At 39.8% G+C, this 24,377-nt stretch overlaps 1 protein-coding gene across 1 annotated transcript in view; it reads left to right on the forward strand.

Annotated features, from left to right (window-relative positions):
• The window catches only part of LOC137173090 (cadherin-7-like), a 111,473-nt gene that overhangs the window by 71,455 nt on the left and 15,641 nt on the right, over positions 1–24,377 (forward strand). Inside the window, exons 5-10 of the mRNA XM_067577789.1 lie at positions 3,300–3,467; positions 5,328–5,515; positions 7,734–7,987; positions 9,988–10,124; positions 12,267–12,388; positions 20,822–20,939. Of these exons, the coding sequence (XP_067433890.1) occupies positions 3,300–3,467; positions 5,328–5,515; positions 7,734–7,987; positions 9,988–10,124; positions 12,267–12,388; positions 20,822–20,939 (987 nt within the window). The remainder of the gene's footprint in view (positions 1–3,299; positions 3,468–5,327; positions 5,516–7,733; positions 7,988–9,987; positions 10,125–12,266; positions 12,389–20,821; positions 20,940–24,377) is intronic.

Here is a 24,377-nt window from a genome sequence, read left to right on the forward strand (position 1 = left end):
GTGTACAGAACACACACACATCTTCATTGTACATAATATACTCATCACAAATGGATTTTCTTTTATACAATCGTATTTTTGGACAGTACTGCGAATATTATGTCCCATCAACATGAGTCTTATATTGTTGCAACTATGGCATTTTTCTCTATTCACTTTTTTTTTGCTGTTTGTTGAAAACCTTTGAAGATTTTTAGGTTTGTTGCTGAAGTCCGGACCATGTACAACTTTATTTTTATCCTAAAAAAGTGTCCTAGAACATGTGTTGTACCTACCAAATGATGGTTGATTGATGTCTGGGTAGCTCAACATTTCCTGAAAATACAAACAAATAGACAAATAAACAATATATAGTATGTCATTCTTCGCTAAGACATGAGGTAACCTGATACATATTGCTTTGAAAAGTAAAACTTAAGACTTGATTTTTGGCCACTTGGGGGCAACACAACAAGCTGTAAATACTATATTGACATTTTATCACCCTTTGAAGTATGTTAGCAAACAGTCCAACAATTACACTCCTTTTAGCTCTGTTTTGTGATAATTCGTTCTAGTTTCTCACTATGAGCAACACCTTTAACATTACATGTAGTGTTTGACACATTATTATTATAAACATATTGATTCATGCAGCTTTAAGTAAAAAAAAAAAATCATCTATAAATCTACTCCAGCTTTTTCAAATCAGCCAGTGAAATCTGCAGATATTCTCGGTTATTCTGCCTGTGAAAACAACACAGTCTTTGTCAAGGACAGCGCCGATTGATAATTCTATAGGACATGTAAAGAGCAAATCCATGCAGTGTTCTTTTCTTCCTCATGAGAGTGGACCTATTAAAGTAAAGAGGCTTTATGGATTTATCATTCACGTCCTGTTCTTATTTCTATACTTATAAGACTACATGTCATGACCCCTGTCAGACTGCATGTACTATACATGTGTGATGGACTTTGGTTTCATGCTCTACCGAGTGTAAGCAAAAAAAGAGGACATAGACCTGGGACAAGACCAGGAGTAAGTGAAAAAAACTGATTTAGTGGTGTAGTGTAGTGTGTTCTTTGATAGGTTCATTGTGAAAAACCATATTGTTGAAATGAGGTGTCTTATATAATGATCTTATATAATGATGTGTTTGCAATATGTACCATTATTCTGACTTGGGAGGAAAGCATCAGACTATCTCAGACAGTCAGTCGCTGTAAGATATGTATTTTGTTACCTATAAGAAGTGACTTGATTTTGAGTTAGAAGAGAGAGTGGTTAATCTTTCCTGACCTCTCTAACTAGGTACATCTGTCTCCGAAATGTAATGTACATCATATTTCTTAAGTACATCATTGCTTAAAACTCATCAAACGCTTTGTGTGTTTTATTCCTTAGTGTTTATAGGTACTTTCCACCTCAGACCTCAATTACATGTCAAATTTCTGTGTAATTTAAAGGATTATGAGAAATTCTTCAGGTGCCAACTCGAAGCAAGAGCCCCCCTTTGATCTGCTTATTCAGGCTGCGAATGCGATAAAGCAACTAAAAATGATTCATTTATTCAGGAACTGTGTGCTGTAGCTTTGTGGGGTTCTTAATGAGTAATCTTCCATGTTCTGTAAGAATCTTTAATAAGTGCCATTTAATGAATGAAACACATTGTGTGCTAAGTCATTAACTTTGAAAGCAACAGTGATTGCTTTTGAAGGATTAGGACACTTTTCTTTGCATTTAAATGTGTGTCGTTAATTTTTCTGGAATTATCATCTTTGTAGTCAAGAGATGAAGTTGAGATTACAAAAATGTCATTAATGAAAAGATTTCTCTACAAGCTATTTAGTATTTCATGCATGTGTACCACAACTTGGCTTAATACTTGCTGTTTCATACAGCAAGGTGCAAACAGACAACTACAGACAAATGCCAGTCATTTGATGCCAGCGTTGACACATCTCTGATTGTTTCTGATACAGATCGATTATGACAGGGGGATAGACAGATAATGCCTTCACTGGCGGCTAAAATGTCCCCTTGCATGTGCTCAGTTTTCTGACAGCGTCTTAACATTAACCTCATCATATGTCAGACTACAAACCTATTTGGAGTGACAGCACATTTTAGGACACAGATAAGTCACAATTCATTGCTGTTGTGTTAGCAAGGCACTGGTCAATATGGGCATCCCATATTATCCTCAAGTCATGTATTCTTGTAATTGCTACTTGAAGGGTTGATGTGGCCAGTTTTTTTTTTTATCTAGTCAGGATTCATATTTTTAGGTCACCCATTTAGACATGAATATAGCCTCCCAGTCCTTGAATGGTCTACTTGCCAACTTGCTAGTTAAATAATTTTAGGGCATGACATGTTATTTTGTTGAAATAGATGTGTTTTAATCACTTTTTTTTTGGTACTGGTGAAGCTTTTTTGATGCTTGTGTGTTCTCAGAAACAACACTTGCAGTTAGCTGGAGGCATTTAGCTCTGTGGTGAGTATGTTTTGAACACAATCCATCATCTTGAAGGAAGATGATCAAAAAACTAGCCAAATACAGTTGAAAACAACAGGAACACAATGTATTTATGAAACATATTTTCTGCCTGTCACCCACAGTAAAGTGATTCCCAACAAGGGGTATACCCAAGAGGGTACTACTGCAGTTGCCTGGGCATACATGGAAAAAGTGTAGAGTTGAAAATTTTGATTTAAAAAAAAAAAGTCAGCTGTTACATCTGACAACATGTAGTGTTATGACAGTGAAAGACAAGTTAGCAAGTTAGCAAAAATAATAGCAAAAAAAGTAATAGGTAACTGTTAGGTAAAAGTAATGGACAAATGTTTGAAGTAGATAGCTTAAAGTAGCCTAATAGATAAATTGTTAGAATAGACAACTAATTTTAATGGATAAACTAGGTAAATAATTAGCTAAAAGTAATGGATATGATTGAAAAAGGTAGCTTAAGTAGCCTAATAGAAAACCTGTTAAAATAGTTAGCTAAAAGCAATGGATACTTAACTGAAAGTATTGGATAAATGGTTTAAATATCTAATCATAGGATAAATGATTGAAATGTCCAACCTCAGCCACTCCAAGTGGTGGTACAACAAAAATTGACCATACTGTGTGTATGAAAACATTATCATAGGCTGTATAATTATTGTTAAGTAACATGCAGTTTAATATCAATTGAACACATCTGGAACATTACAGGCTGACAGTGCTAATGAAGGGGTACTTTGACTTCATCTGACAAGGCTGTGGAGGTACATCTGACACAATTTTTCTCCCTCTCTGCCTCTCTCTTGTCAGGTGTCATTAGGACAGCCCTACCCAACATGGACCGGGAGACGAGGGACCAGTACGTGCTCGTCATCCAGGCCAAAGACATGGTCGGCCAGATGGGCGGTCTCTCCGGCACCACCTCCGTCACTGTCACACTTACCGATGTCAACGACAACCCGCCACGGTTCACTCACAGTAAGATTCCTCTCCTGATTGTCCCCACCGGGTCGATTAAGCTTGTCATGTACAGTACATGCCATGTTTTCAACAGCTACTCGGCAATCAGAATAAAACCACCAGCTCCTTGCCTAATTTGCGGTATTTTTTTGTTCCAGCTGAAAGGGGCTTTAAAGTGCTATTATTTTTGAAAAACCTCTTGGACTCAGAGAACCAAAGGAGGGCATACTTTGTAGTGTATGCAGTAAATGCAGTGGTACAAAAAGGCTGGGCTGTTATTCCACTGAAAGGAAATCATTGGAAAATATTAATCTGCTATATTATCTGCAACAACATTGTAAAATGATTTTTCCCATAATGTCTGATAGACTAAAGTTTAACAGAAAGTAAAAAACCTTAGAAGCAAAATGCTCTAATTAAATCCACATCATTAAACTTCATCTTAACAGTTTTCTGAGGTTATGTTAACTGCATTCCTAACCCCATTCACTCGTTGTCTTTGTAACTTCCCCCCATTTGTATTTTCAGCAAACATTTGGACTTTTACGACCAAATTTAAAAAAAACAGCCTTCCTGCAAGGTGTGCACCTCCTTGCTTTACTCTTCATCAGAGCTGGGGCTTGCTTCGGCGTTGGATACTAGGATCAATCAGGCTCCGTTTTTTTGTTGTCAGCCTATTTCACGGGCTGCTAATGGGTTCCAGGCCGAGCTTTAGGATTCAAAGGCATGCAGTGCTTCTCATGATAATCCGAAGCGCTGGCAATCGGTTTACCGCTGATAGCCCCACCACTGTCTGGCTGGTGCACTCACCACTGGACTGCCATGAAGCCGAGTTAATTTGCTGGCCCCTGGGGGAAAAGAAAGGTTCAAGTTTGCACAACAAGTCATCAATGCCGTTTTAACCCAGTGCTGTCACGCTGGGAAGAAAGAGACTTTGGAGGAGTTCTGGGTTTTGCTCCTGCTGTAGCGCTTGCAGGGTCATGGGTCAGAATCGATAGACCATTATGGAGCATCAGAGCTGATAGAGTCTAGGAGCTATAGCTAGTCCTTGGAAGAAACAAGCGAAAGAAGCCAAGGTTAGCTGCATGAGAGGACAGGCTTGGGGGGAGGGGGGAAGAGGGAAAAGAGGTAGGTGCAGGGGCAAAACGGAGGGAGGAAAGCAATTTTTTGGTCTTTTAAAGAGCTGCTATTCCACGGCAAATTAAAAAGCCATTATAAAGATTACATGGCAGCAAACAATGTCAGGCAGATTAGCATTTAGACGGTGGCTGAGGGAGACACTGTGAGGAACACAGAAAGGTCTGGTAATGAGCTCTGCCATGGTGATTGGGGAGATTATGATTATGAATATGATTCCCTTCTTTATTCTTATAAGAGTACTTTAAATCCGAAGGGTCAGACAAAAGCTTAGGGAACACAATGGTGAGTTTCGGAGTAATAGAATCTTCGAGTGGACATTTCATCCCATGAAAGACTCCAAAAGGATCTAAGTGTGACACCTGTTTTTTTTTTCTTTCTCTCTCTTTTTTTGTGCAAGAGATAACCCATTACATCCAAGCAGTATTTAGGAATTTCTATATTTTGCTCAACATATTCGTCTAACACTAAAAACCTGAAAGCTTAAATTGGTCTTTGTTTTCGTAATTGCACATTTTACTTTTCCATTGCTTTCTATGCTGCAGTATCAAGTGGAAGCAAAGTGCTTTATTTCATGTGTTCCTACTGCTGCCTGTCTGTGTTATGTAACATGAATTTATTGAGCCACATGGCTGAATCAAAGCTTAGGGGGTATAACAAAGGCTGAGCTGTTTGAAGGTGAGTTGGTAGCGAAATAAGCACATCCATTACCTACATCTGCTCCTGTCCATCCTTTTCCAGAGAGCTATCAGTACACAGTCCTGGAGTCGCTGCCTGTGCAATCAGTGGTGGCCAGAATCAAAGCAACGGATGCTGATATAGGCTCCAACGCAGAGATGGACTACAGGATCATGGACGGTGATGGGCCTGGCATGTTCAACATAACAACAGATGAGGACACACAAGAGGGGGTCATCATCCTCCTAAAGGTAAAGCAGTAAAAACAGTTTGGTTATTATAACGTAACAGAGAGTCACCAGTAAGGAATTAAAAATCAGAATTCTGTCAGACTGTGAATAAAGCTTTTGGTGAACATCTTTGACAGAAATTGAAACTTTTCTACCGTGACATTCTGCCCATAAATGGTACTGAACCCTCCCTCCTGAAAGTTAGTGAGACATAGGACAGAATTTTCAAGCTGTTGGTTAAGGGCCTGTACTGTATGTCAGCAGCTGGTGGGGCTTTAAATGTTAAATCGGTGCAATCCTTTTCCTACTAGAAAAGTATTTGTAAAGTAGCATCACAATTTGACAGTACTAAGGTTGTCCTACCTACTATATACCTATCACAATACATTCTACTGGATGTCAAAGCTACATTTATGTTTATATACATGATGACGCTTTCATAGTGAAATATTAAGGCATAAGGTTGCCGATATTCTATTTTTTTTTTCCATGATAAGTCCAAATCCAACCGTACTAACTTAAGTATTGTCTGTCTGTCCAAAGCCTGATATACTGTAGTTTATTCCTCCATGCTACAGTAATCCATTGTTATCCAAAACACATCAATAAACCACACTGTTGCACTGGATATAATCCTTCATTGTGAAAAACATTAGCACTGTAGTTTAAATATTCACTAGAGCACCAGAAGCTGTGTAATCCGCAGCTGAAAATAGTCCCCAACAAATGCATTATTTACTTCAGTTTGAGTGTTGTTTCTTAAAAACTACAGTGCCCATTTGTTTTAGAAAATTACATAGCGTCTAAAAACTTGAAACTACCTATTTGTGACATGTTTTTAAAGAGCTTTAGCAGGAAAATATAGGCTTGAGCCTGATGGACATAGACATTTTCGGGAAATTGGAAAGTTTTGAGAGGTGGACTAATGCATTTTTGGCTTGTTGACAACCAAAAAATATAGAATGACACCAATCTTATTCTAAAACATTCTTTATGGTTTCCAGCTCTGTAGCTGACTCCTACATTATGTCAGTTTAAGTTAATTTAAGAAACAATTTGATTCTTAAGTGTTCTGGATAGGGCACTGGCTCAAAAATAATGTGTTAACCATATTGCATGTGTGTCTTAATCCATTGTGATGTGTACGCACTAGGTGGCACCTTCTCATTTATTAAGGGATATTAGATTAACTGCCTCCACCGGCTTCCCTTTCTCCTTTTAACCTGTCTCACTCAGTTTCAAAATGATTTCTTCAACTTTGGATTAATTTGACAAATCAAGATTGACATTTCCAACATCTTTTGATTGAAGTAAACATCTCCTGGTCTTTAACACCAAAAAAACCCCCACTCGTCTCACCATGGAAAACAAGATATAAATAAGCTATAAATATTGTCATTGACATCTGTCTACATAAATAAATAAAACTTATTTAGTTACAGTAGTACAGTATAACAAAGCCACTTTATTTATAGAGAATACCAAAAACATTTTGTTGCATATTCTTGCCTCAGCTTTGGGTGAACCAGAGCTCAGGGCCCAGGCATCACATTCAGGATTTCAGAGGACTTGAAATGGTCTCCTCAGGCCACATGGATGTGACAGTTCATTGCTGCAGCTCTTTTGTCGGAGAGAGAGACAGAGAGAGACAGATAGAGAGAGAGAGAGAGAGAGAGAGGGAGTCGTTGTTGGTCACTAGCAATTCTTGTCTGATTGGCCAATTTGATCTTTTGTTTGTTTTGCACCAAACTCAGACAATTACAATGTTGGAGAGAGTCACCAACAATGAAAGTGTCAAATCAATGTTCTCCTGCACTATATTATATGTTGCAATGGGAAGTTCGATAATCCAGACAAAATGTTTCAAAAGCATTCATTTCAGAATGCTTTTCACCATGTTGTGTGCTTTTGCTAAAATCAATATTATTGCTTTCACAGCACAAAGTAACTATAATCCATCAGCAAATTACTTTGTTTAAGTCTGACTCTGTGTTAAATTGTAATGAGTCCTTAGAATCCACATCCTTAATTGGGATCAATATCCCTGCATTGTATGAATGATTTATAGATATACATGCCTTTATATAAACTGGTCTTTCACCCTTGGCTGTGTAGTCTTTACATTTCCAACAATAAAACTGAACATTTTTGCCACCTCACACCCCAGCTCACTCATTTTGACAGGAAAAGTGAATGTCTCTCACATTCGTTGTATATTCTTCCTGTCTGTCTCCCTTAGCCTCTAGACTTTGAAACAAAGGACAGCTTTTCTCTGAGAGTTGAAGCCACAAACAGGAATATTGACTCCAACTTCTTGAGCTTGGGCCCATTTAGCGACACAACATCAGTCAAGGTGACAGTGGAAGATGTGAACGAGCCACCCGTCTTTTCCACACCACTTAGCAAGATGGTTGTTTCGGAGGACGCCAAAGTAGGCACCTCAATCGGTAGAGTCTCTGCGCATGACCCAGATACCTCCAACAGCGGCATCAGGTAAGGATTTGCTCACCTGCTATGACATAAAGTTACAAACTATCAATGTCCTAGCCACTCAGACAAGTGAAAAATCTCTCCTCATGTAACTCTTCCAGCCATAATTCACTTTAATTCAGAAAATACTTAATTTTATGCCTCCATGCTGGCAACAGCTGTGGCCAGAGGCATTATGTTTTCAGGTTGTCTCTCTCATTTTCGTGAATGTGAATATCTCAGAAACGCTTTGAGAGAATTTCTTCAAATTTGGCACAAATGTCCACTTGGACTCAAAGATGAACTGATTGGATTTTGATGGTCAAAGGTCAAAGGTCACTGTGACTTCACGTCCATCCCATTCTCTTGTGAATGCGATATCTCAGGAACACCTTGAGGGAATTTCTTCAAATTTGGCACAAACATCTGCTTTGACTCAAGGTTGAACTGACTCACAAAAACACATTTTTGGCCATAAAATCAAGAATTACATAAAATGATGAAGTGATGACATTTTAAATCCAAAAGGTCATAGGTCAACTTCATCATAATGTTCTGCTAAAACACTTTTCTGGCCATCATTCAACACCACAGCTCAGGAATAGAAGGGGGAGATTGTGACCATATTTCACATTTGGTCAGATACTGAATTGGTGACACTAGTCTTGGTTCCCACCTTGAAACTGTGGTGATTGTATAGATCTTCTGTGCTGCCGGGTTGAAGATGTATGTGAAGCATCCATGTTTTAGAATTTGTAGCTTCTTTGCAGCAACATCCATATCTAAAGCATTGTCTACTGTCATGGCTACAACTTTGTTTTTAATCAAAATCAGTTTTATTGACCAAGCATGTGGACCCATACAAGGAAAATACATTTAATACATTTTATTAAATTCCTTCAAAGTCTTCACTACAAGTATTATATGAGTCTGGACAGACATGAATGTAAACTGCAACTTGACTGATTGGTGGAGGCATACAACAGCGAGACTGTATTTCTAGTTTCAATTTACTTTTTGAAGCTGTGAAACTCTGGGTTTCCCAAAGGACCCCGATAAAGGCCCCAAACCAAGTAAACAAAACTAAAATGTTTATGAATGGGTTAATCCATTCAGCGACTCCACATTATCTACAAACACACTCGAAAGTCCCCGTGTGGCTGTCACAAAGACAGTGCCAGATGGTGGGAGGGCCAAGGAGTGCAGCATTTGCAAAACTGAAATGCCATCTTGAACAAGAGAAGGGCATCCCTGCAGGAGGGTCAAGGCTCAACACTTGTGCCGTGGCATTTATGACTCAAAACAAGCTCTCACATTGACAATCTGTGTGGTGTCACTCTTGAGATCCCTGCCTATTTTGCATTAATTGAATGGATATTGTATGGTATTCATGCTTGGTCTGTTAGGATTGTTAGTAATCTTAATCAGAAAATCAAATTACTGCACCATTGTAGCTGTAAATTGGCTCTTTTTGCTCCTGTGACTATTATCAGCATCTGCAATATATTTCACTACATCTGTTGAAATTAAAATTATTGTGGAACTAATGCAGCCACAAGAGTCAAATTACATTGCAATAATACCCTTTGGATGTAGGCTAATTGAAGTTGTAATTTTCTCTAGAAATATGAGTTGCTGTGTATTGAAAGAGTTTGATCAATGTTGTGTGCTGAGGGATAATAAGACAGCCTTCAGTTTTATCAAATTTAATAGGGTTTTGTTTCACTCACACTATAAAGTTCCAAGTTTCTGCTACATTTATGAATTTAAAGTAATCTTTGCACTTTTGTTAATTATCCGTACATTTTGGACACTGATAAAAAAAATGTTACATAAAGTGTTATTGATTAAAACTCGTAATGTAATCATTTGAAAATCTTCAGTGTGAGTGTTGCACAGTTTGAGCTTGGAAAAATCATAATCTCTCCTTACAAGTAGAAGAAACATTAAAATGTAAAATCAATACCACTGTCCAAAAGTATGTCAATTGTACTGTATGTGTTTGGTCGTGTATTTGTGTCCAGGTACTCTATTGACAGAAACACAGACTTGGAGCGCTTCTTTAACGTGGACGCTCTAAGTGGGGTCATCAGCACAGCCAAGCCTCTGGACCGAGAGGCCAACTCGGTCCATAACCTCACCATCTGCGGCACCGAGAGCCGTAAGTTTACTTACAGCAAGCAATTATATCTTAACGACCACAACTAGGCACAGCAAGCCTGTCAAACTTTGGATTTTTCCACTTTCTGTAGAGGTGTGCATGTGGATCTAGTAAGAGAGATACTCAATATTTAAAGACTGTGAGCGGTGGTGCTTATTTTTTATGTTTCATAAACCAAAAACACAAGAACAAAAGTGTAAGAAATTGATTGAACACTGTGTTTACCTGCTCAAACATAAGCTGCCATTGTTATCCGAGATACTGTACCTTACATTTGCCAAACACATTGGTTATTTCTCACCATTGACTAGAAATATGGACGACACGTTTCCACTTTCTTGCAAAAGTGAAGCCAAAATATTGCCTTTCCAAAAGCTGCCATCCTGCTTGTGTGATTTAGAGCCAAAGTCTGTGCAGTGGAATTGGGCGGCGGGATGATAGCCCACCTCAAACATTAATTAATTCAACCAGAGACAGTGTTTTTAGCAAATTTATGATGCTAAGATCATTAGCTTAAAGCTAGCTACAGTTTTCATGTCAGTAAGCAAATAAATGGTTGCTGGCTAGAAATGCTTTTTACCTCCATCTGAAATAAAAGGCTCTTTGTTTCAAAAATAACTTAAACTTGAAAAATAAGATTTTTGAGCCGTAAATATGCCACTGTTATCATTATAAGTTGGGCGGGGTAAACAGTCAGTTAGCTTGTTTGTTTCACTGTGAGTAGATACTGTATATGAAGCCTTGTGATTGTTTCTGTCGTGTATGTCATCCACTTTATAATGTGTCATAACCTTCTGTACTGTTGACAATACAGTGAGGAATTGTTGGGGTTGTTGCGGGGCTGTCGGGGAATGTTAATTCACACTCAGGACGGTCATTTTGACCTCCATGTCTCCCTGAGCCGTGGGGACGAGATGCTGACTAAGGGTGGGCGATCTCACCCACGGGTGAACTATGTTAATGTAATCTGAAAAAACGCTGCATGCCTTTTTGGTCCATCTCTCGATGGCTCCAAGGACACAAGCACCTCTTTTTTTTCCTTCCTGCATTCCTATCATTCCCCTGCCATCACGCAAACACAATGGACAACAATCATTAGCACACGTTCCACTGAGCGCTCTAGACAGCTGCGTTACATCAGTATAAGTTAAAAAAGACAACCAGACTGTCACCCTGGCAGTTCCTCTGTTTTCACATCTTCAGACTGAACACTGGGTGAAAAAAGGTATTCATTTTTTATTTCAAAACCTTTTCATCACTCTTTGCTTCAAAGATGTTTTTATTTACATCTAACAGCACACAAACACACTACTTGGTTGATTCCCGAGTGTGAGCGCTTGCCTGATATAGCAACAAAGAGAAGGCAGCATATAATAATAGCCATATGAAATGTCACAACAGTCCCTCATGCATGAGGTACTGGCTTCTGACACACAGTGACACTCGGGCACTGCTTTCAGCTGAAAACATCTTTGAGTTCACGGACTAGCAACTAAATCCACTGCCCTGTACGCCTTATGACAGTATTTATAGTAAATGGGTTCTTTGTAACTGAAGAGGGTGCAGAGACTCTTTGGTTGAGGGATGTTGTGTATTTGAGCTGCAGTCACTCACATTTCATCCGCTCTGCCCAGACCACGGCAATGACAACAAGTCTGTGGCCCGAGGCACCGCACGTCCTTTTTATCACCATCAAATCAGCCAGCCCGAATGTCAGCGCGTCATCTCTGGCCGGCATGGCGGCGACGCCAGGCTAAATCATCATCTTGCACTCAGACTCAGCCATTTAGCCATCAGTGTGTGTCAGGCAGACAGAGGCGTGAAGCCCACTGTGCAAGATGGCTCGTTCGCACACGCAGCCTTCCCCCGACAACAAGCCCGCAACGAGTGTAATCACTTTGGCTGATCCACAGCAGAGTGGGTAAGGACGCCAGCTGTTGGAAGCTCACTGCATATTTCATTACAGCAGCACTTTTTTTTCCCTCCTCCTTTGTGACTAATTAAAACACATGAGGAAGATCAATATTCCATAATTTGGCCAAGTGAATCAACGCAAAGTTAAGGCAGGATTAAAGTGTTTAAAAGAAAGTTTGCTGAATGCCATGAGATGAACATGGATTCTCTTCTCTCTTTCTCTTTCAGAGGACCCGAACCAAATTGGAAAAGGCATCACTCTCATCACAGTGCTGGACATAAATGATAATGCCCCAGTCTTTGCCATAGACTATGAGACTGACCTCTGTGAAAATGCCATGCCAGGACAGGTAAGACCTAGAAACAGCTCTGCAGTCGGTCCAGCTTCCCTTCCCTTTTTCCTCTCTCCACACTCGCTTGAAGTTTGACTCATAAAGACAGCCTGCTGACTCTCAAAGCCATTAAAACTCTTTCTTGTGCCTCAAAACAAGTCTACTGTGCACATATCCACTTCAGGGCTCGAGGTCACTCCAGGGAGACAGCATCATTAGTATGAGACACATCCTCAAGATTTAATAGCAGGTATTGTAGGTGTTATCGTTCATTAGAGATGTTACTCTCATTCCATACTGTCAGAGCCAACTAAATTAATGACAGTGCTTGACTCTGCCTGTGGTCTTAATCCACAATAATATCACGGCATAATATGATATCTCATGCTGGGATGGAGTGGTGTTCTGCCGCAGTTTGACTTTCCGTTCTGAAGCTCTGTGTAATTAGGCGATCACCATGGAGGGCAGCGGGGCAGAAAATGCATTACAATATCATGCAAGGGGAACCAGAAAGATTTCAGGACTTGGGAATTTAGTCCAGGAAGAGAAGGAGGGGCAAGTAGCTGTAGCCATGTATTGCATTTCATTTCCCCTGTGTTTAGCATTTGGCCTCATTGTTGGTAAATGACTTGTGTGTCTGCAGCGGCGATTCATCTGCTCTTGGCATTTGGAAAATACAATCAGAGGCAAAAGGTAAAGGAGGCGTGTAGACCTGAATAAGTACAATTGATCAAAATGATGCATTGTATTAGAAATGGCTATTAGGCCCTTTTAAATATGTTATTTGCATTCATATTTTGGAGTTGTTTGTCACTGTGTTCACGGGAGGGTGAACAAAAATAGCAAATGATTTCATTTGCAAAAATGAGAGACTATATTTCATGTGTGCATTTTGCTCTTTCTTTGTGCTTGACCACACTGTGGCTCTTTTTTCAATGAGGTGCCTTACAGGTATTCTGAGTCCTCTGGCTTTGTCATTGAGTTTTTTTGAAGTATTTTTATGTTTGTTTCTAAATTGTTAGAAGTTAAAATCACAAAAAGCAAAGTGAAGTTTAGTATATGCAATTCAAAATACCTTGAGGTATTTTGAGATATTGCTGAATTAAAGTTTTATTGCTCAGATTTTAGCCTTAGGGTAGAGTAGAGTATTTGCCGGAATAAACATTGCCTCTACATTAGTTGCCATCGTTATTAAAGAATGCATGCTACCAGAGCTGAAAGTCTATTTTTGGGTAACAATGCCGCCACTTATCCTCAGATGATTGTTGCTGCTCAGTGACTTTAAAGACTAACTACACACCCAAATTCTGCAAGCTTCCTCCGTCCCAGCATTTAAAAAAATGCAGCAGAGGACTGGACAAGACAATGACTGTAGGGGGCGTGGCCTTGTGGCTATGTAGTGTGTGACATGGGAGGTAAGGGGACATCAACTGACCACCACTCAGTGTAGCATGAACAGCGATGTAGAGCTGGTAGTCAGAGCTAACCAGCCATGAGCAGCTGCTGTCAGATTCTCAATGTCTGCGCTGAAAACACAGAGTCCACCAGGGCTTTGACAGTCACTAGAAGCACATTCGCGGCCCTTTGTAAAAGTTTCTATGTGGTACCTTTATTGTACGAGAGGCTCTCCGCTGTGTGTGTGTCTGTGTGTCAGTACGTAGCCGTTAAGGTGTTAACATTCTTTTTTTTATATAAATTGTAATTGTAAAAAGTAGATAAATCCCAAGCAGTCGACTCTCTGTCAGCATTTGCCTTGCAAAGTTCAGGGCTGATTTAAAACAATCAATGCCATGTGGAGCCTTTTTCAACCCATGAAATGCTGATTTTTTTTATGAATTTGGTGTCAATATTAACACCAGCATTCATGTGTTTCATCACACTACAGTCATATATTTAGTTTATAGCTCAAAAAGCATGTTTAAATGTTCAGTGCCTCACAACCATCTATCACTCATCAATATAACCTGACTTTCAAATTCAACAGATAATTTGAGCATTTCTCCCTACTAGCACCTGATAAATTATTGCACAAAGACTATGACAATACTGGAACAAAGTCATTCCCTTATAATCAAACCAGCCCCCAGGACATAGAAACCGCCATAGCCCATGACAGCATCATCAGCAGGAAAAGGTACAGCAAAATCTGTAATTACTCAGCTGAAGCAGACAGATTGCTTACTCAATGCCGGTGATGGCTGAGCTGTGAGGTCCCCCATAGGTGTAGCTAGGAGCTACTCTGCTGTAAAGCTGCCGGTGACAGAGGCCTCTGTCCCGGTCCACCCAGCGAGGAGACAGGCTGCATTCAAATTTCGTCTGTATAGTTTTAAAGCGGTGCAGTCATAAAAATGAGCTGTTATAGCTAGGAGAAATATGCTAATAATCAAAAACACCTCCAACATTTTAAAATGGTGTACTGTATGCTTGTGTGTGGAAATGTTTTTTACCTCCTTTTTTACTCTTTAAATGTTCTGAAGCATTTTTAAATGATTAAAAGTAGACTTATGCTTCTCCGTTTTTGCCCAAAGATCTACATTTAGGATATAGGATATATTACATGGCAGCATGTCCGATATTAAATGTGTTTTCACATGGGAAAGACCAAAACCACAGACCTATATTATATTTTTTTTAATGTACATGTAATTGTCAAAAAAATCATGTTCCAATATTCAAATTTATCACATGTGAAATTGTTGTTTTGACATGGGTTTTCTTGTTTTTATGTGAAATCGCATGTGCTAAAGTCATGAGAATGTATCATGTCTGGAAACCACGTACATCTGTGAGTGAAACTACCATGTAAATGTTGTTTCACATGTGATGTGCTTTATCATCTTCTTCACCTTTCTGGTTTGATAATGATATCGCAGACAAACGGTGCTTGTTAGATTTATTTTTTCACTAATTCCAATTTCTATTCAATCCCATTCAAAACAGTCTTCTGTTTAAACAACAATGAAGTGTAACACTGAGATTGTACCCCTAGATTGAATAATCCAGCCAGCCATTGAATAATAAACCAGGCAAAATGGAAATTTCATGATGAAATTTACACCCAAAAAAACATACAGAGCAGAAGGGAAGGGGAGAGGTTGACATTTGAATGCGAAAACACTGTTTGAATTACAACTAGGTGTCTGTTAGCAGACAGGCTGGGTGGACTCGTAACCTGTCAGATGTGCACTCCACTACCTCCTTGATTCCTAATTAATTAAAGTGCTCCTGTTGTGTATTGTATGTCCAGCCGTAGCAGTGAACAGTTGGTTGTAACTAACTGCGTCCGCTTGCCGGCAGCGTCTTCCCTGTAAGCTTTGTTAAAAATCTTGGGCCGCCCACTGGCTGTCACGCCCATTGGCTTATTCACAGCTGCGACAAAGATGAAATAATAACATTTGCCAGTTGGGGCCAGGGTTGACTCTGTGGCTCTGTAGCACAGATTAACAGGGAGTGCAGGGACGGAATAACCTGCCATTTTTCAGGCCTAATTAAGGCCGTCTCGTGGCACTGGCTTCCTCCAGAGATGCCACTTGTTACGGATCATCGGTGCGTCTGTCTTCTGCCATGATATTAATTGGTATTATGATGGGGTGGTGGGGGCAGGGGCTGTGGGGATGGAGGGGAATGGCGGGGAGGGAGGGGTCACGTAGTACAATCACTTTAGTGTAACCATTACATACATGAGTGGACTTGGCATTCTCCTGCCCCCAATCTGCTCCCGTGCCCCTCCCTGCACTCCTCCAGCTTCCCCAGAGAGGGTCAGCATCCCTGAGAGATTTGTGAATGTCGGGTAGTCAAGAACATTTCTGATGGTTCTCCTTTTCTGTTTTTCTCTGATCAAAACTTACCGCTTACTTACTTAACTGATGTCTCAACTTCTTCATCAATGACACGCAGAACAGGAAATATCTTCACACCTCCCGTCTGCAACCAAATTATCAGTTCATTATAGGTGTTGCATCAAGGTGGGAGATGAAAACAAATATGTCAAGGTGCAAGGGACGCAGAAAACATTAGCACATGGCAGCATACTGTGTGTTCTATATTAAGACAGAGCATGGAACAAATGTAATCTCAGATCTCATGAGGAGATCGCTGTAGACTAAGCAGCTCCAGCTTGTCAGGATCATGCCAACAAAAATGAGACCAGAAGAATCTCAGCAAAAGATTCAGATAATGAATGAAATGAAATGAGAGAGGCGGCTTTAAAAAAAGAAACGAATGAAATATATTAAAACGCATGTGTGTGCGTGTATGTGATGACAGTAGAAGGGAGGGGTTGGATGCGAGAGGGTGCCGTTGATCTGTCACTGAACAAAGTTATGGGTGGCACATGTGGGTGATGTTTGGGGCGTCGCTGTCATAGGATGCTGCCGTGGAGCAGCTCAGAGTGAGGGGTGTGAAAACTGCAGGCCCACCACTTCCTTCATCAACACAACCCCTGGGGACAGCTGTCATATCGCCATGGCAACGAGTGCCACCTATTTGATGCAATGCTTATTTATACTCTTAGTTCAACTTTCAAGTGCTGGCTTGATCTTATTGTATGACTCATCTGCCAACAGGGCTTTAGGTGGCTTAAATGAAAGACTCTTCACTGCAAAACTAGTCATATCCATTTGACTATGTGATAATTACACTTTTAAGACAATATAACACTTATAACTCGACTTTAAGTATTAGATAAGTAAAGGATTAGATGTCTAAATGCAGTGCAGTGTTTTCTTTGCTGGTGTCAAAGAGGGGAATTCAAGCTTGTTATAGCTCAGATTTTTTCACACACCAAAGTCTCGCAGTCTAGCCACGCAACATTAGCCGACATGACTGTCCTCATTATAGAGGCCACATTTCAATACGTCTTTCCAGCAAGTCTAAGTCAGCACAAAAACATCTGTGGCTCAAAGAGTACAGATGCTTTGTGTCATAGGTGCAGTGAATTATGGTCATTGCGGTTCACTTACATACTTCTGCCGTTTAGGAGACTTAAATCTTGATTGTTTGAACAACACATCGGTGAGAACAGATGGATTTGAGCTGGCAGGATGTGGAATTACGAGTACAGAGTGAACAGTCAGAATTTGGTTTTTGAAGGTTCAGCTCAATCATCCAGGTGGTAAGATGTCTGGAGATGAATCCAAATTACTGGACTGGAGTCTTCGGTGACAACTCCAGACTCAGTGTTTGGCTTTGGACTCAAGTCAAAAGTAGTTTTTCATTATGGTTAAAGCTCATATCAGATTTGGTACTTAGTTGGGAGAATAAAACATACAACCCCAATTTTTCATATAACTATAACTTTTCACCAAACTACTAATTGCATCACTTCTAAATAGAGAATTTTGCCTTAATTAAATATATAAAGTTAAAAGAAATGTATTCATTTTCTGTTTTGGGTTATAAAAAATATGAGTTCAAAGACAAAATAAAAAAGTGTTCAATACATGACACTTTTAAATACTCAGTGTTATGTCCATGTTTCAATTGGTGGTCAAAAAATATTAAAATTTGATACCCGATCTTTTTTTCGTCTAATAAAATATACCAAACTTCTGACTGCATCAGTGTTAAATAATATATTTCTATGATAGAAAAAGAATCTGTTCAACTTTCATTACTTGACACTTTTAAATACTCTATGCTAGTACGTATGGTTTTGAGTCTTGATACCGAACTCTACTCACATCTATAATTCCTATTCATTACCATATGATTATTTTACACATCTTCATAATTATGTGTGGTGGTGCTACAACAAAAAAATGTGATTTTACCATAATTAGACTAAAAATTATTTATAATGGTTTGTCAGGTGTCACCATATCTAATGGACAATGTTTAACTTTATCACTTTATTAAATTATGAACTAGAACTCAGTCGACTTTGCTGTAGTTTGGGTGTGTTCTGGATTACAGTCTGTTTTTGCCTGGTTGTTTATTCACAGCTTCTGGCATTGTCATTTAATGTTTTAGTTGGATATTGTTATTTTCAGGATAAGTGAGGCTACTCAGAAATGTCATTGTTAGTGGTAATATATGTTCAAGGACAGCATATAGAGACACCTTTGTCATTTTATATCCTTTTTGATCTGACGTGCAACCATGTGTAAACTCAAAAAACCTTTAATTCTGTGATTCATAGGCCTCCTCAGTCTTGCCTGCGACAGGCACCAGTCTGCTGCTGCTGTTAATGTCTTTCAGTGAGAATTTATGTCTACATCCATGCCTCTCTCCTCCTGTCTCCTACTCAACCCATTAGAGAATTCCCCACCAAAGGTTCTCTGGAACGCCGTGCATCAGAGCCACACTAATGAAAGGCATTATACATTACAAAGTGTTTGATTTAAGGATGATTTACAGTCCTTTTCCTCAGCGGTGAGGAACGGAAACCTTCCTAGAGATAAGCTCCGAATTCATCTACAATATTCAAAGGACATCAAAGGTTTCAAATTGTGTATAGGATTCATCGTCGGTGTGAGAACCACAGAGAAACATTTCTATCAGATGTGAAATTTCCATAACAGAGTGAGAGGCACATGAGTTATTATGATTCGAGAATCAATGCCGGCTTTCATGATATGCAGCAGAGCATGCATGCGCTGCATTTTTAGGTGCTCAAATGTTGCGCTTACCCGTCACTGATCTGGTGCTGACACAAACATCAGATCTGTGTGTGTGTGTGTGTGTGCACTAGATATCCCAAATATTCCTGAACTATAGCAGATAACCTTGTTGCACTGCACAATCTCCACTCCTCTTATAATTTCCCCTTGCACTGTAATACTAAACAGTGAAAAAAATGCATACTTTATGATTACTTTTGCTGATGAAAGAGCAACTATTTTAATTGTGTTAAGAAACAGAGTAAAATATTCATGAATTTTCACCCCGCCTGCCAGTTTTAATAATTGGCAGGATGTCGTTTACCACCTACACCAACCCCTAATACCTGACAGCTTGTAACCAGCAGCATTTAATCACAGCTGACAACTGATAATCCATGTCTCAACACTGATGGATCACTGGCTTTTTTTTTTTTTTTTCCCTTCTTCCTCGCCCTTTTTTTAATTTTTTTTTAATTTCGTTTTTGTCTTGATGTTAGACACCGAGCTGTTTGTGGCTGCAATATGTGATAATTTAGTGTGAATTGCTTTTAAGAATCTCATGGATCCCATCCACGGGTGTGAGTTGCTACAGGGTTGAGTTTCTAGATTGCCTACAAAGAATTCAGGAGGCTTGATCTAAATTTATAAGGACACTGCTGCAGTAACACCCACTTTGATGGCCGTCGTGGTGGCTATCATTGGTTGTCCATATGGCATGTTTGTGTGTGATATGCTTCTCCTTTGCAGCACGTACTGAGTGAGAATTTTCTTTCTTCCCTTCTTGCTGTAGCTGTAGTGCTACTGCACATAATAGCTGAAGTTAAAGCTTAGTGAGGGAGTTTTTTTTTTACTGAAAAGAGATAACTTGATTCTCAGATACCACATTTATATGAATAAATAATCGCAACAGTACATGCTGGTGGGTGTAAATAAATTGGTTTATTTGCTAATTTGATTTTCTATGTTATTTATGGTTGTCAACACTGCCATATAATAAAGGGAGTAGCATTCTGTTTAGTCCTTGGTTCAGAGGCAAAATAAAGTGGGCCGAAACAAATAGCATTCACTTGTTTAACTCACAGATATGAATGCTTGTCTTGCATTGCCTCAAGCAAGAACAGTTCTTATCATGAGTCATTTTCATACTTGTAATAATGTAGGAATGCCAGACTGCATAGCATAATGCATTTATTTTGAACATCATCAGCGTAACAATATTCAGTGGACTGACCTGACATTGTATTTATCTTTTATATGGTGGTCGTACATGCAGGTATTTCCCATTGCGCTTAAGCTATGTAAATAACCAGAATGTGAGTAACATATATTCATATAATATTGAAAGTTACCTCTAAATGTGTTATGGTCAGGTACTGAGGCCGAGAAAATAGTTGCTGGGCAATGATCTGCTTTGGAATAAGTACTTCCCAAAAAGAAAACACTTCATCCCTAAGAGGTTGCCAAGCCCTTGCCAAATAAGCACTTACTGTACTTCAAGAGATAAATTACACAAAACCACAGCCAAACATTATAAAACAAATCTTTTCTATAAATCAGAATCAAGTTGATTTTCTGCGGTTCACTAACACTGTTGCTTGGCCTTTTAAGAAAGATTTATGATGTCATGTATATAAATCTATGACAGAGTGGAAAGTGATGCATATACAAAGGTTTGACGACAATGCTTCACTCAAACTGATTCAATGTGGAACAAGAACAGATAGATCTGTTCGTGTGTAAACACTAAACATTTTATAGCCTCAGTTAATACCTAATCATCCAGTAAGCAGGTAAAGATCACCAAGGTAACTAACCTTTAATGTCCTTTTTGTGTTCCCTTTGTTCGCAGGTGATCCAGACCATCAGTGCTGTGGATAAGGACGAACCTCTGAGTGGTCATCGCTTCTATTTCTCCCTTGCTTCACCTGTTGCCGGAAACCACAACTTTACTCTACGTGATAACAAGGGTGAGGCACCCCTCAGTGTTATTCTTTGATATTGCCTTCAGGCTAACTAGTCTTACTGTTGTGATTATCTGTGGTTGTAGGATAAAATGTATTCATTTTTCTATCTGGTAGAAGTCTCTCTTCAGTGTAACTAATTTAACATGTCTTCGTCCTTGCCAAAGCTCCAAGTGTCAGATCAACCTTGTTGCATGCAGTAGCTAAATCAAAAAGTTCCTTGAGAAAATTGGCAGTGGCCTTCGGAGTCTGTAAAAGGTGTTGGTCAAGTTAGGTATGGAGTATTTGCTGTTTACTCCCTTTGAATTGAACTTAGCGGCAATGCAATTGACATTTTGGCCATTGCTCACTCCAGCTCTCTATATCTGCCCTGTATCTGGACACAATCTACTCTGCAATCTGACTCAGGAGAAGCACAGAGTAACTGGCGCCTCCCGGCGAGCCCGGCCGTGCCAAATGAAACCATAACTCTGCTATGACACTGCCCTCACTGCCCTTTTTTGCATTTTGTAATTGTTCATCAAAACTGAATGCAAAAACAAACTTTCCACTGCAACCGGAGCACATCTGACATAACGCAATTTGTGCCGCAATCCACCAAGCCACAACCTTTTTCTGTTTAGTACACTTTAACCTGAACATAAGCTAATACAAAACAATGATTTGCTCACCTCCTACACGCAAAGCAGTGGGAGGATGAAGAAAATTTGCTTCTCTTATAGGGAAACTTAAGTGTTTACATTTGCATATAGCTTTAAAGACACTCGCGAGTTGTGCTTGACTCAATCATCAGTTGCTTACATGAATCTCCGCTGCTTTAACAACATGTGCGGCGCTGATAGACTCTCTGAGGTAATGCCCTGTATTGAGTGTTTTGTTCACACATGTGGGAGCTTGGCTAAGGCTGCCATGTTACATTTCAGCAGGAGCAGCAGCAGGAGCCAGGTTGTGCCACAGTAATCCGTTTGAGTGCAGACATGTGTTATGTGATGAATTGGATGTTTAAGGTAACCTCTCAGCGGATTAAGAGCAACTTGGCCAGGAGACAGTGTTTGATAGCTTTGTCGAAAAATGACTCTATAAGGAATACATTTTGAGAAATAAGTGTACTTGCTTTCCTGCCGGGAGTTATATGAGAAGATCGATACTACCCTCATATCTGTCCATTAAGTATGAAGCTAGTGTTAGGAGACAGTCAACTTAGCCACAACACTTGGCCTCCCTGTAAAACAACAACTTGTCATTGTTCCATTTTTGCTTGTGTGTGCCTTGAACAAACAAGATGTTAAAGGTAGAGTCAGTTATTCTGGAGAAAGATTGTTGATGTTTGAACTAAACACCCAAATACATCCTTCCTTTGCGCTCTTTCAGAAGCTCCACCCCTCCCCAAATTCATGGACATTGCCAAGGCAACCACCAAAAGAGAAATATGGTGGAATCCAGAGTGATGCGTCAACTGTAGAGTCACTTCTGTTCCTTTCACACATCATCACAAGCGGAGAAAAAAAATCGTCTCATGTGAGCACAACAGTACATTCAGACTCTTCGCCTCTCTGCGGCCTCCTCGCTTCTCACTCGACCTGCGTTCAGCGTCTCTGTCGTCTGTCAGTTGCAGCTCCTGGAGAGAGTAGCCGGACAAACTGCCTTCACCAGACTGACTGACAGCAGAAATTTACTGAACCAAAACAGTTTGCATGTCAGCTCCACGGGAAGAAATCAACAGTGTTTGTATTTATTGATTCATGGATACGGTTAATAAGTTGAAAACACATATACAGTGGGATATTTGTGTGATTTAAACAGCTGCCTGCTCAGATTACGCTTCACTAAACGGGACAGAAACAAACTCGGAGCATAAAAAAACACAGGGGGTCTTCATGAGACTGTCTCGGATTCAGTGTGGATTGATATATTTAATAAAATGGAAGCGTATCTGTTCCGTGAGAAAACACTTTCTATGTGAATTGGCCACGGCTTCTCCTGCCTCCAGTTCGCCAGGCCTCCCCAACCATTCGACGGGTGCTGGAGACAGGAGACTGTCATGTCCTCACACAGACAGCTGCTCTGATGACTTCCCCCTGTCCTGTGCATGACCACAAACACCCCCTGCTGCTGATTGGCCGGAGTAGTGTCGTGCGGCTCGCTCTGAGCCACTGTGTTTACATGCTCATTAACAGAGCCAGTGTTGTGTATGAACACCGGACTACAGACAGCTAGCGGACTGTGAGGAGATATTCGCTGAATTTGACAAAAAGTGCATTGGATTAGACTTACTTTACCTTTAATTAATGAGCTTTAGTCTTTGGACATTGCCAGGTGAGCTGTTGCGCCCTGTTTCCAGTCTTAATGCTAAGCTAAACTAATCTTCCTCTGGCTCTAACTTCATATTTAATAGACAAAATATGAGATTGTCTTTGTCGTATAACTCCTGGCGATTGCACATGTTATGACCTGGCTCAAGTGGTTTCAAGTTTCCCGAAATGTACAACTATTCCCTAAAGGAGTGTTTAAGGGTTGGCAACTAAAACACTTCATAAAGTTCCTGAAGGGTTAGGGTTAAGGGTTGGAATTAATTGCAAGAATGTGATACACAAACTCCAATCTTTGGACCCATGCCCATCCACCACCTCAACCTCCAAACCCTTACTTTCTGCCTCGCTACATAAAAACCACACTACTTCCTTCATTGGCACTGAACTGACATCATGATGTGTGGAGTTGTCCAGTATCAACATAATTCTTTAGGGTTAGTATATGGAGAGGGCCCTTATTGTCTAACATTGGGTTGACCTCACTAATGCTGTTGTGGCTGAATGGGAGCAAATCCCTGCAGCCAAGTTCCAAAAACTTTTGTAGATTTTATAGACGCATATTAATGCCCATGGTTTTCAAATGAGACATCTAGTGTCTTATTTTACTTGTATGTGTTTTCCGCCTTGCTTCCCACAGATGTTCCTTGAGGACAAATAATAGACAAGACTGAATGTTTCACATTTAATTCAAGAATATATTTAATATTTTAATGCTCTATTTTAAACCCGTCACTGTTGTTACCAACCAACTGTGTGTTTTTGCTGATTTTACTAATGTGGCATTTACAAAAGACCCCATCTCTATATTCATTTTTTTTATCTTGTTCTAAGACTTCTCTGTGAGCAAAAGCAAAGAGCAATCTCAATATCGCTACGAAAAACAAAGGAGTTGTCCTTCAAGGCAGAAATCTACATTTCAATTGAGACTGCTCAATTTGAAAAGCGCATTTTAATCTATTGATAAAGTTGTCATGAAATACCTTTTTTTAGCTGGTGTAATAGCACATTGTTCTCCTCTGGCTGCCTCTTTCTCTCATTGGCAGAGATTTCATATAAGATTTTATCATCAAACCAAAGCTGTTATTAGCCAACAGGTGGTCAAGACCAGGGAGCGACATCACAGTGTGTGATA

Source organism: Thunnus thynnus, chromosome 21, assembly GCF_963924715.1.
Source record: "Thunnus thynnus chromosome 21, fThuThy2.1, whole genome shotgun sequence".
NCBI classification, from domain to species: domain Eukaryota; kingdom Metazoa; phylum Chordata; class Actinopteri; order Scombriformes; family Scombridae; genus Thunnus; species Thunnus thynnus.